General features: G+C 39.5%; 1 protein-coding gene across 1 annotated transcript in view; it reads right to left on the bottom strand.

Moving 5' to 3' along the window:
- Nucleotides 1–20,439, bottom strand: part of slc2a9l2 (solute carrier family 2 member 9, like 2) — a gene marked incomplete at its 3' end in the record, with an annotated part of 127,137 nt that extends 106,698 nt beyond the window's left edge. Inside the window, exons 1-5 of the mRNA XM_083939221.1 lie at nt 20,377–20,439; nt 13,999–14,084; nt 10,176–10,274; nt 3,174–3,334; nt 877–1,001 (exon numbers count right to left, since the gene is read on the bottom strand). Coding sequence (XP_083795347.1) covers nt 877–1,001; nt 3,174–3,334; nt 10,176–10,274; nt 13,999–14,067 — 454 coding nt within the window. The 5' untranslated portion in view covers nt 14,068–14,084; nt 20,377–20,439. The remainder of the gene's footprint in view (nt 1–876; nt 1,002–3,173; nt 3,335–10,175; nt 10,275–13,998; nt 14,085–20,376) is intronic.
- Nucleotides 20,440–20,984: the final 545 nt, after the last annotated feature.

The following is a 20,984-nucleotide window of genomic DNA, read 5'->3' as shown; positions in this document are numbered from 1 at the left end:
TTTTGCCTTGGGTTTTTGGACACCTCTGCCTGTGAGTTGAGTCATGCTTTTGAGTCTACTGTCTGTTGGCCCCAGTGTTACAACAATTTGCTCACCTGGAAATGTGTGTCTACAGGCAACATAACCTGTAGTCACGGAGATGAATGAGTACTGATGTTGAGCTTTTCCTCCATGATTGGCGTTTGTTGTTAGGAAGTGACATGTAGAAGTCGTAGTAATTATCACAGGAGCAAACAAGGACGTAATATGACGTAGTAATAAGACTCTCAAACTCCACCTAAGGAGGACTTTCACGCTTCTGTGGCACTTTCACACCTTTATGACATAGTTGGCGCCAGTTGGGTCAATGGCTGCCATCTCTAGCGTCTCTAGGGTGGAGCCCTCTTAAGGGAAACCTTCAGCTGATCTTCGAAAAAATTTTTGGTTCACCAGCTGAGCAGTTCCCCCATCTAAGATGGCCATAAAGGATCTTCTGTGGGATGCGGCCCACTGGCATCCTGATGAGGTGGCCAAGCCATTTGAGTAGATGGTGAAGATGGTAGCCTCTATTCTCTTGCTGTTGGTGCATTTTAGAGTCCCGTTATGTGAGACACGATGCTGTCAGGTCACTTTCAAGATGCACCGAGTAAATTTATTTGAAAGGTCTCAAGTTGTGTCAGGAAGAAGCTGTAAAGCATCCATGTCTGACATCCATACAGTGTGGATAGGCACACAGTATAAAGTTTTTTTCACAGGGAAGTTTTTTTGTGAGATTTGTAATAAAAATACAGTCCAAGAGGCTGCAACTGTTGACTGACATTATTATATCTCTACCATGGAGTAGTTTTCTCCACACTGACTTTTCTACACTGCCTGGTGAGTAAAGGAAGCACTTACCAGAGTCTATTCCTATAATGAGCCGGCCGATGATGAGCATCTCAAAAGATTTGGCCTTTTCACCCAGGGTCAACAGCAGAGCAGCTATTATAGCGAAGCAGTTATTCAGCAGCAAGGTTCCCTTTCTAAAGTCAAGAAAATAATATGGTTGTTAAAAAAGAGAAACATCACAAATAGACAGGTTCAAATGATCCGAAACACAAATATTATATAAATCCTAATCTCGTTACAATATAATTTGACAAAATCAGTCCAATGATGGATTTGTGGAATCTACATAGCTACTATTGATGATATATTATTAACTATAATAATAATAATAATAATAAAATAATAATAATAATAATAATACACTTTATATACAGCACTGCAGATAAAAACAAGAATAAAAACTGGGGGATAAAATAAAAATGTAAAATTGCAAGAGTGGAAAGATTAAAAAACTTTAAAGGCTCATAAACACTTTCCTATCAAAGAAACTTTTTAAGAAGTGACATTTCAGCAAGGTTTTGAAGCAAAGAGTAGCAAAGGTGAGAATGTTCTAAAGAGTCTTTATGGAAAAAAAATTGAATGAAAGAGAGGCATCCATGGCTTTCATAGGATAGATAAAGAAGTCGAGGTGTACTATTCTTCAGAGCCAGCAAAGCAGAAAAAAATCAGTGTGCATTCTTCACAGGAGGCTGCTCATGGCGGTCGAGCTTTAGGTGGCTTTGTGTGAGCACAACCAATTAATGCATGTTCAATTCAAAATGATCCGAAAGGACATTTATGCCTTAACACTCAACATCATACTAACAAATGGTTTGACTAGCACCCTTAGGTCAGAAGAATTATATCGAATAAATCAAGATGTGGGTGCACATGTGGGAGAACAAAGGGTGTAGGGTAGGAGCCAAGGAAAGGAGATGTATCTGCCCGCCATCACAATGGGAAACGAGAGATTGCTGGCTAACAAGATAGACAGCATTTGATCATTTCTTGGTGAAGCTGCTGCAATTCTTGGTGTTGCCAAAGTCCCATGCAGCGCCTCTTGTGCTCAGCTCTTCAAAAAAAAAAGGACTGCACTAAGGAAAAACAAATGAATCCAGAGGAAACCGCTGTAACAGAGAAGACATGACTGTCACAGGAGATCCCAGTGACCCTGTTTTAGACAGTTTTTGAAAGAGTAAAGACCGTAATTAGTATGTATGTTGCTGATTTAAAACAGTGGAAAAATGTAATTATTAACACCAGCATTTATGTGTTTCATCACAATACTGTCATATAATTTAGTTTACAGCTCAAAAAACCTGTTTAAGTGTGCATTTTATTTTCGTATAGGAATATAATAAGTATGGTGACTTATACATGGGGCGAATATACCCTGTATTCAAGTCCCATCAGTTCTGCAGGTGAGGTGGCTGCAGGGGAATTCTGATGAGCTGATCAAGTTGAAGATATGTAGTTTCTGAGAACATAATTATTTCTCAAAATAGTTATGACCAATTCACAGTGTGCTTTTAGAACCTCTTGTTTACAGTATAATTTCTAGATCTCCTTTTTTTCTGCTTGCAGGTGAAAATTCTCTTCAGGAACCATAAACAAAATGACTGCACTAGGAGACTATGATCCAGTTGGCAAGCTATATTTGATGATGTGACCGGTGTCCTCTTTACTCAATTAAATAGTCTGACAGAAGCATCACAACATATGGCAGAGGAGATACACAATGCTTGGAATAACAGTTGCAAATAGAAAACCCTCAGATTAAGCAAAATTTAAAATCCAATTATCAAAAAATCTTCCTTCTAGGACATGGCCGACTGAAGTTTCTCATTTAAAAGCAACATAGTATAACTTGATCCTGTTGTCAGCTGAAAAAAACAGCTGAGCCAGTCCTTGAAGAACACAGTAAAAGAAAATAGGCGAACAAAGAGCAGAAATTGCTTCTAAATTCAACCCTGGAAAGCTGCAACCTTGTGAAAGAGAACCGAAGAACAATCTGCCTGACTGGGTTGAAAACATTTTACCCTAGTTCTTCCTGTCCCAAGAAACGAAGAAATGGGCCATGACCTGGCTCAATATCAGTGCTCAGATGGTCAGGTAAAAGGCAGGTTCTTTAGGCCTACACGTCGGTCTGATCCTCTGAACTGAAACTGTGCAAAAGCATGTTACCATGGTAACATGCCCCATCTGAAAGTTAGCCGGCGAATCCGCTAATCTCATTTTATGATTCAGATGTGATACAATTGTGGGAGAGTCACTTCTGTGTTTTTTAAGAACAAGACTTGATTATAAGTGCAAGCGAGTCAACTCACCTCCCTAGTTGTTTGAGGATTATTGAGACGGACAGCGCTCCGAGAAGGCCACCGATAGCAAAAATGGACACCGTGATGGACCAGAGGAGGGTGGCTGTCTCTGCTGAAAGAGGCTCTCCATATCGCTCAATCCATGTCTTATTGTAGAATGCTTTAATGTACTGCAACACAAGAGACATGGGAGAGGGACATCTTAAAAATTCGTTCATATGAAAGGTGAGGTTTATACGGTTCCCTTTCCCTTTAGAGGCAATACCAACAATCTAAATGTAACCAAAAGGTAGTTCCACTGTGACAACTCAAAACATAAAGAAAAAATAATAAACAAAGCAGACCTTTTGTTAGTCCCTTAAGAGGAAATAAAAAAATGTAACACTTATTTTTGCAGATTATACACACACTGACCCAAAATCTTTACAATTGCCAATGACTCAGTGAATGTTATGCTGGAACCTGCTTGTTCGACACAGCATTGATCTCATGAGGTGGGAGTGTTGTGAGACACTGTATCGACCCCTGCTTTGCCATGGCTACAATGACATTACCACTGCGAGCGAGGCCTTGTTACGTAGGTTTTTAGGCCTTTCTTTCTGATGCAGTTCTGACACAGCCAGCAAATGTCACCCTTCTGACTGTATGACATGCTTCGAAGGAGTGTCATTCATGACGCAGCTGTATCAATTTGGTTCACTGCTTCATGAAGCTTAGATTTCACCATCGCTACAATGACTCCAAGACGACAAATGAGACTATTCTACTTAACGTTGTAAAACTGCCGCACGGTTAAAACAAATCACTGCAGTGCCTTTTTTAAAATCAGGTTACTGTAAAAGGTGACCAATCTGTTAAACGTTGAGAAAAAAAAAGACTTGGTTCGAAAAAGATTGTGGATTGACCTAAAATTAGTCACAGCCAGAACTACTTCATGGGTGGACAGGCTTCCGAGGGTGGTGGGTGCCTTGCTCAGGGGCACCTCAGAAGTACCCATGAGGCAAACTAGCATCTCTCCCGTGACTAGTCCACACTCAGTACTTGGTTCGTGTGGGGACTTAAACAGGTGACCCTTTGTTTAATTTATACTGTGTGTATGAGAAAAAAGTTGGCTTCATGATCCAAACTAATCTTAATAATTATATGATAAAAAAATATATATTATAAAACTAACAGACTAACAAAATGAGTACTAATTTAATCCTTTAATTCGTCTGAGGAAATAGGCGAAGCATGTTTTGTTGCAGGCTTTTGTCATCTCATGTCTTGACTAGCTGGTCTACCTGCATGTGTCTTCAACCTATACCCAAGTTTTCCCACATTACACCGCTCCTCTTCACCCTGCACTTGCACCCGGTGGTGGCTCAAATCCCATTGAAGGCACTGGTACTTCTGCAAATGGCCGCAGCTCTTCCTACATCCAGAACATGGTCAAACCTTATACCCGAGCCAGTCCACTATTTTCTGCTACTGCCAAACGGTTTGCTACTCCCACACTACGAGGGGACGGGCAGCCACCACTCAACAAAATTCCGTCCGTTTTCTGTCCTCGGTCCACAATGGCGAACAAGTTCCCAATTAACATCAGGACAGTAGAAACCCTACACACCTTCCGTCGCAGACTGAAAACTCACCTGTTCAGACTGCCCTTGGTCCAGTCAGCTAAATGAATTTAATGTCAGATGCCAGAAGTGATATTTGGCCAACTTTACAGGGGAGCCAAAAAAGTGACCATAGGCTGTTCTGCCTATGTTTATTGAATTAAATCTTTAATATTAAAACGTTATAAACATGTTGGGGACGATACTTTAAAAAATATATTCTGACATAATTTAAACTTATATTTTTCTATTGTTTATGCCCAAAAGTCAGGTCTCTTGGTTTTTTGATAACTCTGGATTGGTTTAGAATTCACATGAATTTATTTTGCTTTATTTTGATGTATATGTAACTAATTTAGAAAAGCCTTATTTATTATGCCTGTTTAACCGTCCTAATGTACTGGTGGTACAGTTTATTGCATGCGATTTAATAACAGGAGATGATTTTTGTTATTTAACATTGAATTACATCATTATTAACTCATATCACAGTCTGTACTTAATTTCACTCACATATTCACATGTATTTTGGTGTATTGTGTACACAGAGGAGAGAAAATTCCTTGTATGTTTGCACATACATGGTGAATAAAGCTGATTCTGATTCTGATATTCTGCATTGAATGAACAAATTGAAGCAATGAGTCATTGAATACGATGTGACAAAGCACTAAAGCTTTGACTGAAGTGTCCTTTTCATGTTTCTGTGTGTGTGTGTGTGTGTGTGTGTGTGTGTGTGTGTGTCTGTATGTGTGTGTATGTGTGTGTGTGTGTGTGTGTGTGTGTGTGTGTGTGTGTGTGTGTGTGTGTGTGTGTGTGTGTGTGTGTGTGTGTGTGTGTGTGTGTGTGTGTGTCATCATGGCAAATTGGGGTCCTGGGACACAGACAGTAGCGGGGACTAACACAGAGGCAGTTTTGAGTATTTGGACAGGTGTTTTTCTGTCAGTTTGCCCTTTTTTTTAATCATAGTATGATACTTGTATATTGTGATCACCTATATTTCTTAGCTTGATTTCTTAGTTTCATTTAGGCATTTTTAATATTCTTTAATATTGGAACCCTGTCTTATTTATGTCGAGTGCATTTTATGCTGCTTCCTGTAAGATGAAGTATTTGAGCCACAAACAGTACAAAGGGAGGACAAGTTGTGTAATGAGAGCAGTTTGCTGCAAATGTGTTTGAAGGCTACTTAGTGTCAAGTGTCAGTTTTACTTCATATAAAATTATTTTGAATATGAGGATGTATTGCTTCTTGAAATCATACTTCCTTTGATCTCCCTCCATTGCTGTCACAACAATACCAATCCCTGTATGAAGTCTTTCTCGGGAAAAGCTCATTAGAAACCAGATTACAGCAAAAAAGTCAGATAAATCACATCAGAAACAAGAACATTAACCGTACAAAGCCAACAGCATGGGCTTGTAAAGTGCTAGAATCCCATCGTCTTCCAGCTGAGCAGTGGAGTCTAAAATGAGGAGTATGTAAATAGCAAGTGTTTGCTTTGCATAAGAGCTAAAGAGTTTATTAGAATTCAATGCATTTTTAACATTTCTTTTATTATTCTGTTTAAATTGCAGCTGCACAACATTTTAATATTGCCTCGCAGTGGGAGGCACGCCTCCATGTGGGAAACTGAATATTGGGGCACATACATGGAGCTGAATGTGATCTTAGTGTATTGCTATCAAAGGGGATGATATGGGTTTTTTTCTGGGCGATTGGATCATGGATAGTTTGTGTTTAGTGTTTCTGAATACAGTGCATTTTTTACTTGCCGGCATTGTTGGCAAACATTCAGTAAAAGAGGGAAGCTGCCAGTTGATTTATTTTGTATGGATTTGTAAAGACATGAGCAATGTAGGAGAGGTGAAAGGGAGCCAATTTTCTTACAGCTCAAGTATCTGGACTTTTGACAGGAATTAATAAATCAATGCGAAATGACTATAAGAATTTAGTCTCTAGCTCCCCTGCTGAGTTGCTGAATGTCTTTGATCATTCAAAGGTTAGCAGGCATAATGAACATTTTATCAACCGAGCGGAAAAGTGTTGATGGAATATTTGAGCTTCTTAAAATTGTATGGTTAAATGCTCAAAAAACTTGATGATTATGCATTGCTGGCATAATTGAAAATGATTAATTATTTCAAATCAAAATCACAAAAAAAATAAACCCTTCAATAAAACATGGTTTTGGTTTCTCCTGTAGGTTCTGGCGCATCTTAAGAGCTCTTAGCTAAAGCTCTTAGCCTCCTACAAGTGAGATGGAGGGGCTCATTAATCAACAATCATTAATCAGTGTTTTTGGGGAAACAGCTCTTAAGCTGAAGAAGGTTTAACAATGAATTTTAAGATCATCTTAGCTTTGAGGTTGTTTTGGAAAACAAGGAAAGAGGCCAAGGAAAGAGTGGACTAAGGACCCATCCATAGGAGATGAGTTTTCCTGTAACCACATAACTTTTGTATCATTTTGGCCGACCATCCATACGGAGGCGTTGTTTTGTGAGCCTGAAAACGGACTCTTCTGAAACTGGTGCAGTAATGTACATAACACTCTGTGATTGCTCACCACTAAAGAACAATATGCATATAATATCTTAGAAGTCTTTATTCTTACTTATGTAGGCTGCTCACTTGCCTATTAAGTAGATAGATTCTTAAGAAAATCTCATTTATAGCTTAATATTTTTCTAAAAAATTACTGATTGCAGTAAATGTGTATACAGTATACTATATATATATAGTGAACAATGGCAGGTGTGTTTCATTTCATCCCCGCTCCTCCCCCACCCAGTTGCTCTCCAAGTGGCCTCTGCAGTTCTCATAACCGGGTTAACAGACCTAGAGAACTCCTTCAGTACCCCGATTATTCACGCATGTAAACAGCATTCTCGGTTTACTATCAGGTTTTGCATCCACGTAAGCACTAGGGGGGTTATAACTCGCCCTCCCCACTCCATGGCAGTGGCTTTTGACCCAGAAATATAATAAACCAGTAATAAATAATTTGATAAATATCAAAAGATAAACAACATAGATATCTCTTTCTATCTTTTATACAGTCTACTGTCAGTGGAAGAGTTAGGTAGTTTAGGTGCCAAAACAAGCAACCTGTTTCAGTCTCTAATAAAGCCCAAGCCTCAGTTGAAAGTTTTTTCAAGAATGTGCAGAGCTAAGATCTTTACTGGAAGCACAGCAGGCAGGGCATCTTTTGTGAACCTGTACTCATTCACCTACAGCTGCTGATGGGTTGAGGGCAAACAGTAGATAATGTGCATTATAATAATGAAAAATGTATGCTTCTCTACGTCTTTCCCTGTAAATAGTGTGTGGAACAGCATTACTGAACTGATCCTGGGGATCAATTAGACTCACAGGTCAGAGCTGCCAGCTCTCCTCTCTCTCCCTTTCATCCTCTCATTGCTCACTGAATTCACCAACCAGAGAAAGCTTGTGATGTGTGGGTCACTCAACTCTAAAATCCAGCACCTAATTAAAAGAACCCCGCTGTTCTGTGACCGGATTGTTCTCTCACAGTTCCTGTGATGGAATGCTTAAGGTTGTTGTTTTTTTTTTTACTGTTGCTTCATTTGAGTCAGTTTATTAAAGCAGCGGGTTTGAAACAAGCTTTGCTCTTCTGTACAGTAGCTGTTATTGTCAAAGCATACAACAAACACAAGGTAAAGTTACCATGAATCAATAAACTGTAAAACCCTCCAGTGTTATATATTTACGAAGAATAGTGTAAGCATGTTTTCCAGGTTAAAGTCGTAGTCGGCAGCATTTGTTTGATCATATTCACTGAAGCCGACACTATGCTCCGAAAGAACACAAATCATCTGATTTTGGAAAAAAACGCGCCTCTATGTACACCTAGAGCTGGTTGTTTGTTTTGCCAAAATCCACTGCGGCCATATCATCCTGTCCACTCAGCGCAGTTCACAGTTCGTGCACACGCCACAGATCCCAACTCCCCCCCTTGCACATGTTACAATATCACAGGCGCACGCCTCAAGCTAGGCATACTCTAAATTACATTTACAATTGCTATCAATGAGTAAGTTAGCCAGCCTACCTCCGTGTTGCAAGTACCCCATGCTTTTTATGGATGCGTACACAGGAATCTGTTGCACACACACTGACAAGCACTCGATGGAAGGGAGCGGAGGAGCTGGGTGGTAGTGGGGGAGGGGCATGAGAGTTGTAAACATTCAAAATTTGACAGAGTCAACTCTACTGGCCGACTGCAGCTTTAACTTCTTGCATACCATTTAAGGTTTAGAGCTTTAAAGACTTTCCCACCAAGACACATTACATGTAGCAATAACTCCAGTTAAGCTCCCTTTAAGTTTTGAGTTCACTGGGAGACTGTCCAAGTGGAAAAATGTCAAAAACAAAACCAAAATCTTTAAGGTCCAGAGTTTCTCAATCAGCTTCTTACATGAGTGATGGGTCCCTTAATGATGGCCATACTTTTTGACGAAGTTAGAACATCTTTGGTTACGTCTCATGAGAGATTTATGATTTCTTTTTGTTTTCATCTATGTGCTCTTCTCAATGATCTGAAGTAGGTAGGTCTAAGTCACCGTCTTGGCAGTGCCTGACTCCGCCTTACCCCCACTTTAAAAAATTTTAAAAATAGGCAAAGAGGTGGAGCTGAGGCAGACCAAATGACCCTACTGTCCTGCTAATGGTGAGTACTATTCATCCCCTGTGCAGTTGTCAGAATTGGACATTTTAGCATGGGGGTCTATGGGAATAGACTCAGATTTGAAGCCAGCCTCAAGTGGCCATTTGAGGAACAGCAGTTTTTGGCCCTTTGGTGTTGGATTCATCTTTCAGCCCCAGAGGTTGCCACTTAGAATCAAGCAACATTTGAATCAAGACACTGTCAATAAAATCTTTGTAAAACCACACCGTCAGAGTCCTGATGACGCAGTTTGAGTGTTACATAATAATGTATAGTGCGTACAGATCTTCAACTTTATTTGTTGAACATTTTGTAATGAATATTTAATGTTAGAGAGACGTATTTAAGCCTGCACTAACAGTTTGGGGAGTTTTTTGGCTACATGGGTCCAACCAAGTTCAATTTCTGAACATTGATATATCATCACCTTTTTAGTTGATATGCTGACCACATCCAGTGGTTACAGAGCAATATAATCGTTTATTTGGAGTCCAACATTTAAGTTCCCTTTTAGTTCTGTTTTGGCTCCTCTCCTGAGGGAAATATCTGGCTCTTTAGCTGATAAATGTATGTCCTTTGCTCTTTAATAGGGTTAAGTATTAAATTACAGAGTAAACTTATGATTATGTTTTTTTTCTCTTGAAGCACAGTCGAAATTAATGTTTATTGATTTTCTAGTAGAGGTAAATGGTGCTTCTACACAAGCAGACTGTTTGACTCACCAAAGCAGGAGCGTTGACCACAGAGAGGTTGTAGCCGTAAATGAAAGATGATCCCAGGGCACCGAAGAAGGCTGCGCTCAACAGACAGGCTGTGACTGGCTGCAAAAGAGAGAAAACACATTACACACAGGTTATTACGAAGCATACACACATGAATAATGTTAGAGGCTTGTCAGTGGCTGTCACATTGTTGATCAATGTCAAGGTCAGACCAAAATCAAGGAAATGCAGTCTACACCCAGGTATCTAGGCCAGGTAACTGTGTCATTCCCTTCCCTTAGCCCTTGAGTGAGACATCAGACAACATGCATGCTCTGTTTGACACATGGGGAGCAAAGAAAGTTCCACTTGATGGCAAACGATAAAGGCAGCTGTCATATAAGGTATTTAGAGGAATAAGAACAGAACTGTAGCTATTATCGGAAATGTTATGCTTCTAAAAACACACATCATCTAGAAAGAGCGAATGACATTGCCAAGACACAGGCCTATTATTAGATTCAAAGGATGCTGTGAGTAGGTATTGCAGGTACAAAAATAAATCATAGCCAGACTAAATGTGTAAAGTCCTACAATTAGTTGATTAAAGCCTATACTTATTTAAAGCCCATAATACATTCTTGATACCCCAAGAAAAATATTTGTTTTTCTTTTTTCTTTTATAAACAAACCTACATAGTGCTGGTACAGAGGGAGTTTTTATTTTTAATATCTTCAGTATTTCCAATAACATCAAATGTGGGTATTGAATCATTTTGAAACATGTAGTTTGCTACCGAGTCTGCCTTGTCAATTCAGAGGCTCAAATCATGTTACGAGTAACGCAAGAGAAAAGGCCACAATGTCATGAAATTCAAGCCATTTATACCCTTCAGGAGAATGGACGCGCTAAAATTTCATGTGACTGTACCAATTAGATTATAAGATATCCCTTTCACATTTAGGCCAGAACATGCATGGTGTTGATTATTAATGTAATGGGTTAATTTTATAGGACCATAAATGGGTTATAAAAAATTTTACAATAAAAATAAAGGTTAAGAGGTGACCAGAAACACTGGGGTTCTTCCTCTGGTGACTACATAATATCCAAGTTCCATGGAAATATGGTTATTGCATTGTTGTTTTTTGCTATGGACTAAAGTGTTGGACAGACTGACCACTTAACATCTGCAATTAGCAAGAAAAAATAGCAAAGATTTTGCTCATACCAAATGTGTACAATTTTATGCATTTGCAGCTTATAGAGCATATTAGCTCATGTTAGCAAATACGCTGGTGACCATGGTAAACATTTAAAATCAGCATGATAGCCTGCTGACATTTAGCTCAAACCACCGCTGTGTCAAAAAACAACAACAGACCCTGCTAAAATGGCTATAGACTCCTAGTCTTGTTAAAATCCATTTGTGAAATGATAAACATTTGAACTGTTGATGAGTTCATATATTTTCTTCTTCTTTTATTTAGGAAATACAAAATAATGATTCATTAGGCATCATTCATCTTCCTCTCAGCTTGAAATTATTATGTACATATCTTGGACAAAATGGTGAGGTTGAATTCCATTCATCCATTATCTGAAACTGTTTATCATTTAGGGTCACAGGAAGGACACTGAACATTGACATTGGGTCAGAGACAGGTTGCTAGTCAATCACAGGGCTGACACACAAGCCATTTTCTCATATGAATTCCGGACAATGTCCAATCTGATGAAATTAATTCTCACACAAAGCTCCTCCAGGTAATAATATCAGGTTTGCAGTGCATGTGCTAAAAGTGATAAATGGACAGCCATTGTAGCTCACATTCACTATGAGGAATTTAGCATCAACAATTAACCTACATGTCTTTGGACTGTGGGAAATGGCCAGAGAAAAGGGAAACCCATGCAAACACAGGGGGAACATGCAAACTCCACACAGAAGGACCCAGGGGTTTAAACAGAGAACCATAGTAACCACTGCAGTACCATGCTAGAGGGCAGGAACAACCAACCTCTCTGGTCATATTGTTTGGAGGACTTGCTTGCAATATGCACTAGTTGTGAAATGTGTTTCAGTGGAGCTCTCCCTCAGGGTCCTCCTATTCAATCTGTATATTTTACCACTTTAATAGGTATATGCAACAGCATCTCCTTCAACACAGTTGTTTTGAATGATAATTAATTCCCAAGAGTTGTCTTAAAGCGTTTCACAGAATTTTAAAACAATGGGATAATTTGTGTCAGGAGGTTAGAGGACCAACAGGACTTGTTAGGCTGTTAGACAATTAGAGTTGTTAGGAAAATAAAACTCATGGAGACATTTTCTATTAAGGACCCAGCCTGTGATAAATAAATGTAGGAGGCACAGGGTTAGGTATATATGGCCAACATCTTCTGTCCTGATATAGGTAATTTCACATTGATTAAGAATTCAAGATATTGCATGCTTCTGGTTACTTGATAAATAAATAGTCTACATCAAATAACCACAAGGTAAAGACTGTTTTTGTATACTCCTGTGTGAATTAAATACTTGACAAATTAAAAGTACATAATATTTTCTACTTTTATGAAGAACTTTAGTCCAAAATGAACATAACGTGCAAGGATCACAACATAAAGTGTTTCCCAAATGAATTGAATAAATATTGCTGTAACATAGTTTAGACGCTGTTTTACATCACTATAGAGCTAATAAAGATACGATAGACATTTTTATATTGTTTTTGACCAGTGATTTTAATCACATTGAACTTTCTGGTAATTTAAGGTTTGATTAAAACTAACAAACGATATTCCCTCGGGTATTTCAGTAGACATTTTTTGAGAAGTTTGAGTGAATGTCCTTGTTATTGTCAATTTAGACAATGTGATTGTGTATCATGAAATCTTGATATGATTATTTTACTCCCAGTATCAATTCCGCTAAAATATACATTATCATACTGAATTATTGTGCAGCCCTGCGCTGGGTCAGTATTTACCAGTTGAACAACATCAACATTATACAATGACAGTCTTAAAGCAAGCCAAGCATCACTCTTTTAGTCTGTGTAATGTATAACATCAGATGAGAGGGTACCTTACCGGCTGCTTGAGGATCACATGGTAAAAATTATTGTAGATCACACACCTAAACCATGCCCGTAGCTGCCAGTAGCTCCTTATAAACACATTACTCTAAGCCTGACAACATGGATTTGCGTTATCTCCCAAGAATAAATCCAGGTTAGTCATTGACCTTGAATGTTTAAGGTTAAATGGATATCGTTGGGCATTGACCTTGAATATTCTAGGTTAAATGGTTATGGTTAGGCATTGAGCTAAAATGTTTAAGGTTAGGTCATATTGCAATAGCTTAATTTAGTTCACAAGTCTACAGTTACCATCTAGACATGACCCACTCACTATGTAGAATGAAAAGCTCATTCTAAGCTCATAGAAACACAACAGTTTACTAGTTTCAGGTCATTATAGACCAATGAAAACATAGCTATGAATACTATATTCTGCCAATAAATCCACCCAAATCCTATACACTGGTCCTTTATTTCTAATATTGTTGTGATCTCAACAACAGATTCAAACAGTGGAGGGGACCTCTGTTTCAGCAACAGGTCAAAGTCTCAGAAAATAAAACAGCACAGAAATGTGTACACATTCCAAAGTTCATGTACTGAAGTGCAGTTTGCTCACAAATACATGCCCACTACCATCATGCATGACATAAGGCAAATACTAAAAAAAAAGTGCTATCAGAAACCCAGTCAAATTTCCTGTCACAAACTGTAAAGTCATAAAGTTATTAATATTCTTTGAGTTAATGACACTAACCTTTTCAGGTGTCTTCCCAGGGATGCTCATCATGTGGCGTGCTGGTTGGTCCTTCTGTATTTTGTCCATCTTAAAGTTTCAGCAACCTTAAATGAGAACGGTACCAGTCAAAAGTTTGACATACCATTCCATTCAAAGAAATGAGAAAATGTTTGGCTGGTACAATGAGGGGTTTAATGTTATGTTAGACAAGTGGCCTGCCTATAGCAAGTCAAGACATGCTTTGCAGAAAAGGGAGAAGTGAAATTTATTATTGAAACTTCTGAGTGAAACATCTGCTGAAAAGGAAATGACTGTGCCTCAATATGCTTATGTGCACATGCAGACACACACATAAGGATGCTGGTACAAGAAAACACAGGATTAAAGATCAGTACTTGGTCACAAGTTTAGGATTTACCCATGAGTCAAATTTCCAACATGCAAAAATCTTTGGGCATTTATGATAAAATCTTACCAGCATAACCGTGACAACATTTGTAAGCATTGGATTTTTACCCAGTTTTTCAACAGCATACACAAGTCTGGATTTGTACTGCATCACACTTAGAATTTAACAATGATGACATGTCGAATATATAGAAAATTAAAAGCCCAAGTCTGCCACCTAGTGGCTATAAGAAAAGCATTACTGGGAAATACTAGACAGTAGATGGAAAACATTAAATCTGAAGGTCTTTTTTTACCAAACATATTTGATGCAAGTCAGTGAACTGTGTTTGATGCCCTTTGTGGGAGGAAAAGCTAATATAGTTAGGGCTTCCATCTTCTTAACAAAAAGACTTCAAAGTGTCTTTAAATTAAACTGATAAACTGATGAGTCTGTGACCTGTTGATTTTCTCTCCTGCTGCACAGTTAATATCATCTGACAGCTTTCAGGCATCATCCAGATTGTGGTTGAGTCCCTGATTAAATGACTGGAAGAAAACCAGCAGGACTGGGATGGAGCAGGATTTAAAGCCACAGCTGTGGAGTGAATTCATAATATTATTGAGGACCTTCCTTGATACAATTATTTGATTAAATCACTGCTTTGATTTGTCTCCATTTATTCCATTTCCACTTCAAACAGGGCCAATCTATTTTAGCTTTCAGATCGTTTCTTTGTAGCCCAGTCAACAGTTTCATTACATTAAGAATGTATCCAATTCAGAGTTCACCTTAACATCTTGTCCTCACTATTGAGGCTCCACTATCACAAAAGTGACAGTTGAGCATGAAATTTCAACCTCGACCTTAAAAATAGTTTGACAAAAAACAGCTGAACTCAAACCCAAAATTAATATGCTGTACCTGTACCACACACATTGGGTCCAGTAACAAAATCCTATAATGTAGGCTAGATATTTGATGAGGCACCATGAGCAATGTTGTTGTGCATGAAAGCCAATATAACCTACTGTAGAGTGAAAGTTTAGCATGACTGTATTTGCATCACTGCCTACAGCAGAAATAAATGATTAAAGTGAATCAGAACATCAGCTGCCTTGCTGTTTGTTTAACATACAGAAGAAATGTAGAAGAAACGCAGAAGAAACGTAAGAAACCTCTACCACTTTCACACCGAGGGCTCAACTAGGGTTTATTTCGTGTTCGAAAGGGTTTACCTGCGTTGACTGTCTACTTTGCCATCCAGGTTGAGAGGTGGATCTGACACGGGTCAATTTTGATTTAAATGACACAGTAGGGGGGTCGCTAAGTACCAGGGAATTGGTATGCACTGCTCCCAGATAGTGGCCCAGGTCGTAGGCCCACCTGCCTGGACCTGGCTGGAACAGAGTAGCCAAGATTGAAAGCAATTAAATTTTCAAAATAGAGCCTATTTCTAATGTTTTACCCAACCTCACCTCTTTAAAGAAGTTATCCTCAAATATAAAGCCTATCTTTTGAAAGATGGCTCTGAAGACAGAAACAACTGCTTGTTGAGTTGCACCAAAAAACAATGTTTCAAAATGAAACTTGACTGAAACTTCACAAACCACTGCTGCAAGCATAATCCAAATGTCCATTTTTTTTTTACTTTTCAGAGACACTTGATTTCAGCATTATTTTTTCAGGGGGGAGTTTCCCTGAGGACATCCATAAAGTAATTTGCACAGTTCACACCTGGAAGCCGTCCAAGACCACAGTCTGATTCTGATATGCTGACACTGAGCAACTCCACATTTTATTACTTTATTGCATTTTATATTCTATTTCTGTGTTTTATGGTATGATTTGCTTGATGAAGTGTCATCAAGCTGCTACTACTGTCGGTTGTTTGTCACTCCAGTTCCTTTATTTTTAAAATGTATTTAAATTAAATTATTTGTTTGTTCTTCCCTTTTAGTAATTATTTTATTCTTCAATGCTGTAAGTGCTGTTCTTCTTGCGTGCTACCTGTTGATTTGCACCATTCATGTTTAATTCTCTTAATAGTTGTCTTCTCATTTTTATGCTTTTAACGTAAAGCACTTTAAATTTCATTTTTTGCATGAAAGGTGCTCCAAAAATAAAGTTTATTGTTATTAATATTACATTTTAAATGTAGTCTTACGCTTTAGTTATTTTTACATTTTTTTATATTTTTGCCACTTTGCCTTGATGTCAGACAGGCGTTCCTTCAGTTTCCACAGAAGTTCCCCCTCTCACTTTCAGTCTAACTCTCCAAGTTCATCTGTGTCTCTAAAGTGAATGTCGTTTCATTGTTGGTGTCAAAAGAACTTCTTGTATTTATTTTATATAGCCGACAGCCAGACTCCATAAACAGAGGAAAGTTTGGGTACACCGGAAGTGTGCCAGAAGGGGGGGAGTGGGAAACAAAAAACAATTCTGACTGCACCGGACCACAACCCATCCCCTGTGTGTGTGTGTGTGTATGTGTGTGTGTGTGTGTGTGTGTGTGTGTGTGTGTGTGTGTGTGTGTGTGTGTGTGTGTGTGTGTGTGTGTGTGTGTGTGTGTGTGTGTGTGTGTGTGTGTGTGTGTGTGTGTGTGTGTGTGTGTGTGTGTGTGTGTGTGTGTGTGTGTGTGTGTGTGTGTGTGTGTGTGTGTGTGTGTGTGTGTGTGTGTGTGTGTGTGTGTGTGTGTGTGTGTGTGTATATAAAACTTGTGGTGCAGACCGTGATGTGACGACACTGCCCCCACTGAGGAGGAACTATGAAGAACTCAACTCAAATGTTTTGCTAATTCGCAACAATGTCAAAGCTTGAGCTAACCGTTTTCCTGTCAACTCACCTGCATCACTAGTTGATGCCTGGTTGTTTCAAAATAAATCCGTGATTTTCGACCATTTGATGCACTCTCCTCCAGCATCTGCTTCTTCTTCATTCTGGCCTTTTCAGCCCCTCCTTTCTCCTTTCTCTTCTTGACCTCCATCAGGTGTAGCTGAGCAAATCAAACACGCAAATCCAATTCCTTTTCGACTGTAAGAAAATCCACTACTTCAACCATGCCTGCTTTCTCTCTGTCTGACAGCCGCTCATTCATCCCCATTCGTTCATTGGATCAACGTGGAGCGATCATTGGAGCGATAAGCATTTCCCATTTCCCATGAGGCTTTGCTCCAACCATTCTACATTAATTTAAGAACAAAAAAAACAAATTCAATCGTTGGCCATTTTATATTTGTGGTCATGAAAGTTATGCAATGTCTAAACAAAAATAATTAGCTCAAGATAGGAGGCTAAACAAAAATCAGTAGGCTGGATTAATGAGAGTGAGTGTGACACTGTAGCAACCATGAGTGAGATGTAGAGACACAACAAGTGTTATACATAGTGGTTGGACTCTCCCACATATGTGGTTTATAGAGATTGCTGAGAATTTCAGAAGAACGTGTTTGATGTTGAAGAGTTTTAACTCAAGGGGCCGGTCACAAACATCACACGCAGGGCAGTCTGCTGGCCACCGGCTGACTGGGAAATCTCCTGGCTGTCGCGATGGCCACTCCGCCCCTGGTGCGAGGGTAGGTGGAGTCTGCACACCATTTGTCTAAGCCGGCCCTGCAGCTGGTGCATACGCTGAACCCCCCGCTGAGTTCAAGTATGCCTGCATGCCTGTCTCGACCATATGCTAATATAATCACAACAGGGGGCTGTTTCGGAAAGCAGGCTTAACAAACTCCTGATACTGAACTCTGAGTTGATCTATTCTGAGATGGGAAACTCTGAGTTTTCGTTTCCAGAACAGCTCATCGGAGTTAGTTGAACCTGAGCATAAAAAGCCACCATGAAGCTCCAGTACTACTATTCACCATGGCAACAGGTAGGACCAAATAAAATAGAAAATACATTTCCATCTATATCTTAAACTCTTTAACAATGTATGTGAAGATGCTAGGGCTAAGAGATATGCTTGAAATTATAAAGCCGATTTAATCAAGTCTACAAGGCGATTTAATCAAGTATACTTTCTTTCTGTCGTTATAGATCATGATAGACAAAGTCATATATACAGTGGAATACTCAAACTGATGTCCAAAACTCCTGTAGTGCATAATCATCACAGCTAAACTTGTAAAATGATAAGATAAGATATGATAACTTATTACCTGGATATGATATAATAATAATCCCAGGCCTAGGGCATTTTGCATATACTGTGCCAAATATCACATTACAAGCAGTAGACTGTGGTGATAATGAGGATTAATATTTTACTCAAAGATAGGACTACACTGTTTTTACATTTCTTCAACCGTCATGCTCCATTCCCTAAACCAAAAAATATATGTTTAAAATAGCACGCTGTTTGAAATAATCTTACAACCAGTTACTTGCAAGAGCCTTCAATTACAAAAAAAGTATACACACATCCCACACAGAAGCATCAGTATGAGAATACTTACACACAGGCTGTGTATCGAATGCTGTCAGGAAGACTACTGACCCAACATTACCTAGACATGAAAGTCATAATGAAATTGGCTAATGATTAACTTTGATGAGTACCTCCCTTTGTCTCCCTGTACTCAGTGTCAAAACAAGGCATTGCTGTGCCTGTAATCAGAATTGTACTTAACCAGATACACTAATGCTGCCATTATGTTAGAAATTCAATCTAATTCAATCAATTTGCAAAAATGAACTTTTACTTACAGAGCAAAGGAGTGGTTTGGGGAACACAAATGGGACGGTGATGAATGATTTTCTTCATTGAAGATACATTTTTTCAGTAAAGTGGTCCACAGTTTTAACATCTTTTTTAGAAAGATCCTGTGGTATGAGTCAGAATACTCATTACAAGCTGTGAACGTCACCAGAGTATCTATGCACAAAATAATAGTCCCGATACATCCAACATGATATTACAGGCTGACCTAATATTTGGCACTCACACTATCCTCCCGGACCGAGACCCGGACTTTAGGGTACTTGTCCCCCCTCCCTCTCCCCTCCGCGCCCCAGCCCCGTTTGTACTCACACTACCAGGGCCTCGGCCAATGCTTCTTGCTGTCCATACGCCATCACGCCGTAACACGTCACACGCATTGATCGCGTGTGTGTGTGGCTTTGTTTACAAATCTTTCCATAGACCTCTGAGTTTTTGTGCGTCTTGTCGACTGTTTTTGAATATTTTCATCCGACCAAATCTGCAGTAAACACTCCACCTCCGCATCACACCAACATGAACCTTTCACCACCATCGTTGTTGTTGTTAAATGTCGCTCGTACATGTGCAAACGGCTCGGCTCGGAGCGGGTGCACTCACATGGCTTAAAGGTACTAGGCTTTAGCTGAAAAAACGGTTTTGTGTGATGATCAATGAGACAGTGCGATAGCGCCCTAAACCTTCACCTTTTGTTGCCTAGACGAGCCACACTGTCCTTTTGGCCGCGGCCAAAACCGTTTTTTCAGCTAAAGTCTAGTACCTTTAAGTAGTGTGAGCGCACCCGCTCCGCGCTCAACTGGGGCCAGCTGGCCCTCCACGGCCCCCTTGAAAGAGATGGGCTTTAGCGGAGCCGTTTGCACATGTACGAGCACGAGCGTGCGCACGTGTACGAGCACGAGCCCTACGGCAGTAGCGTTATCTCCGCCTGTTCGGACATGTAAATAGAAGGACGGACCATGCGCGGACATTTAACAACAACAACAATGACGGTGAAAGGTTCATGTTGGTGTGATGCGGAGGTGGAGTGTTTACTGCAGATTTGGTCGGATGAAAATATTTAAAAACAGTCGACAAGACGCACAAAAACTCCGAGGTCTATGGAAAGATTTGTAAACAAAGCCACACACACGCGATCAAGGCCAAAAGGACAGTGTGATCACGCCCTAAACCTTCACCTTTTGTTGCCTAGAAATGCCACAGTCACTTACCAGTCCCCATTTCACAGAGTTAATTAGTACGGCATATTGTATGAATTGTTGTGCATAAGTTCGTAAGATATCATACAAACCTGTTGACGATAAGAAGTTGCACTGTTGAGTTTGGTTACAGGTGCAACAAAACACATTTTCCAACCACATGCAATCAAATCCAGGAAGTCACAGAGCGTTTTTCAACCAGAGAGGCCAGTTTATGCACTGGTTTTCAGCCTGGCATGGTGTCACACTGTACGGATAACAGATCAATTGAGTGGCCAAAAATGTTAGATGGACTGCCTTTATATAACGCATTTCTACCTTCCAAAGCACCTTACAATTGGCCGCTCATTCACATACACATTCAACACCAGTGGAAGCGGAGCTGCCATACAGGGAAGCTGGGTTTAAACTTAGAGTTCAGTGTCTTGCTCAAGGAACCTTCGACATGCAGACAGGAGGAGCCAAAGATCGAGCTGCCAGCCCTGCGATTAAAGGATGATAAGCTCCACCTCCTGAGCCACCTCAACACAACCCACAATGTGGGTGCTTGCACTGAATGTAACATGAAACCCCTGTCAGTTTTGTCCACTGACAGTTTATTCACTCTAGACGGTTACATTCTTAGTGTTGACATAAGACAGCATTACTTTGTAATTCTTCTATGATTGGAAATAAGGCAAATAGAAAAATATGGAGCAAC

The sequence above is a fragment of the Echiichthys vipera genome, assembly GCF_963691815.1.
Source record: "Echiichthys vipera genome assembly, chromosome: X".
NCBI classification, from domain to species: domain Eukaryota; kingdom Metazoa; phylum Chordata; class Actinopteri; order Perciformes; family Trachinidae; genus Echiichthys; species Echiichthys vipera.
Note: the sequence above shows the minus strand (reverse complement) of the source record. Positions and strands in the feature narration are given on the sequence as shown.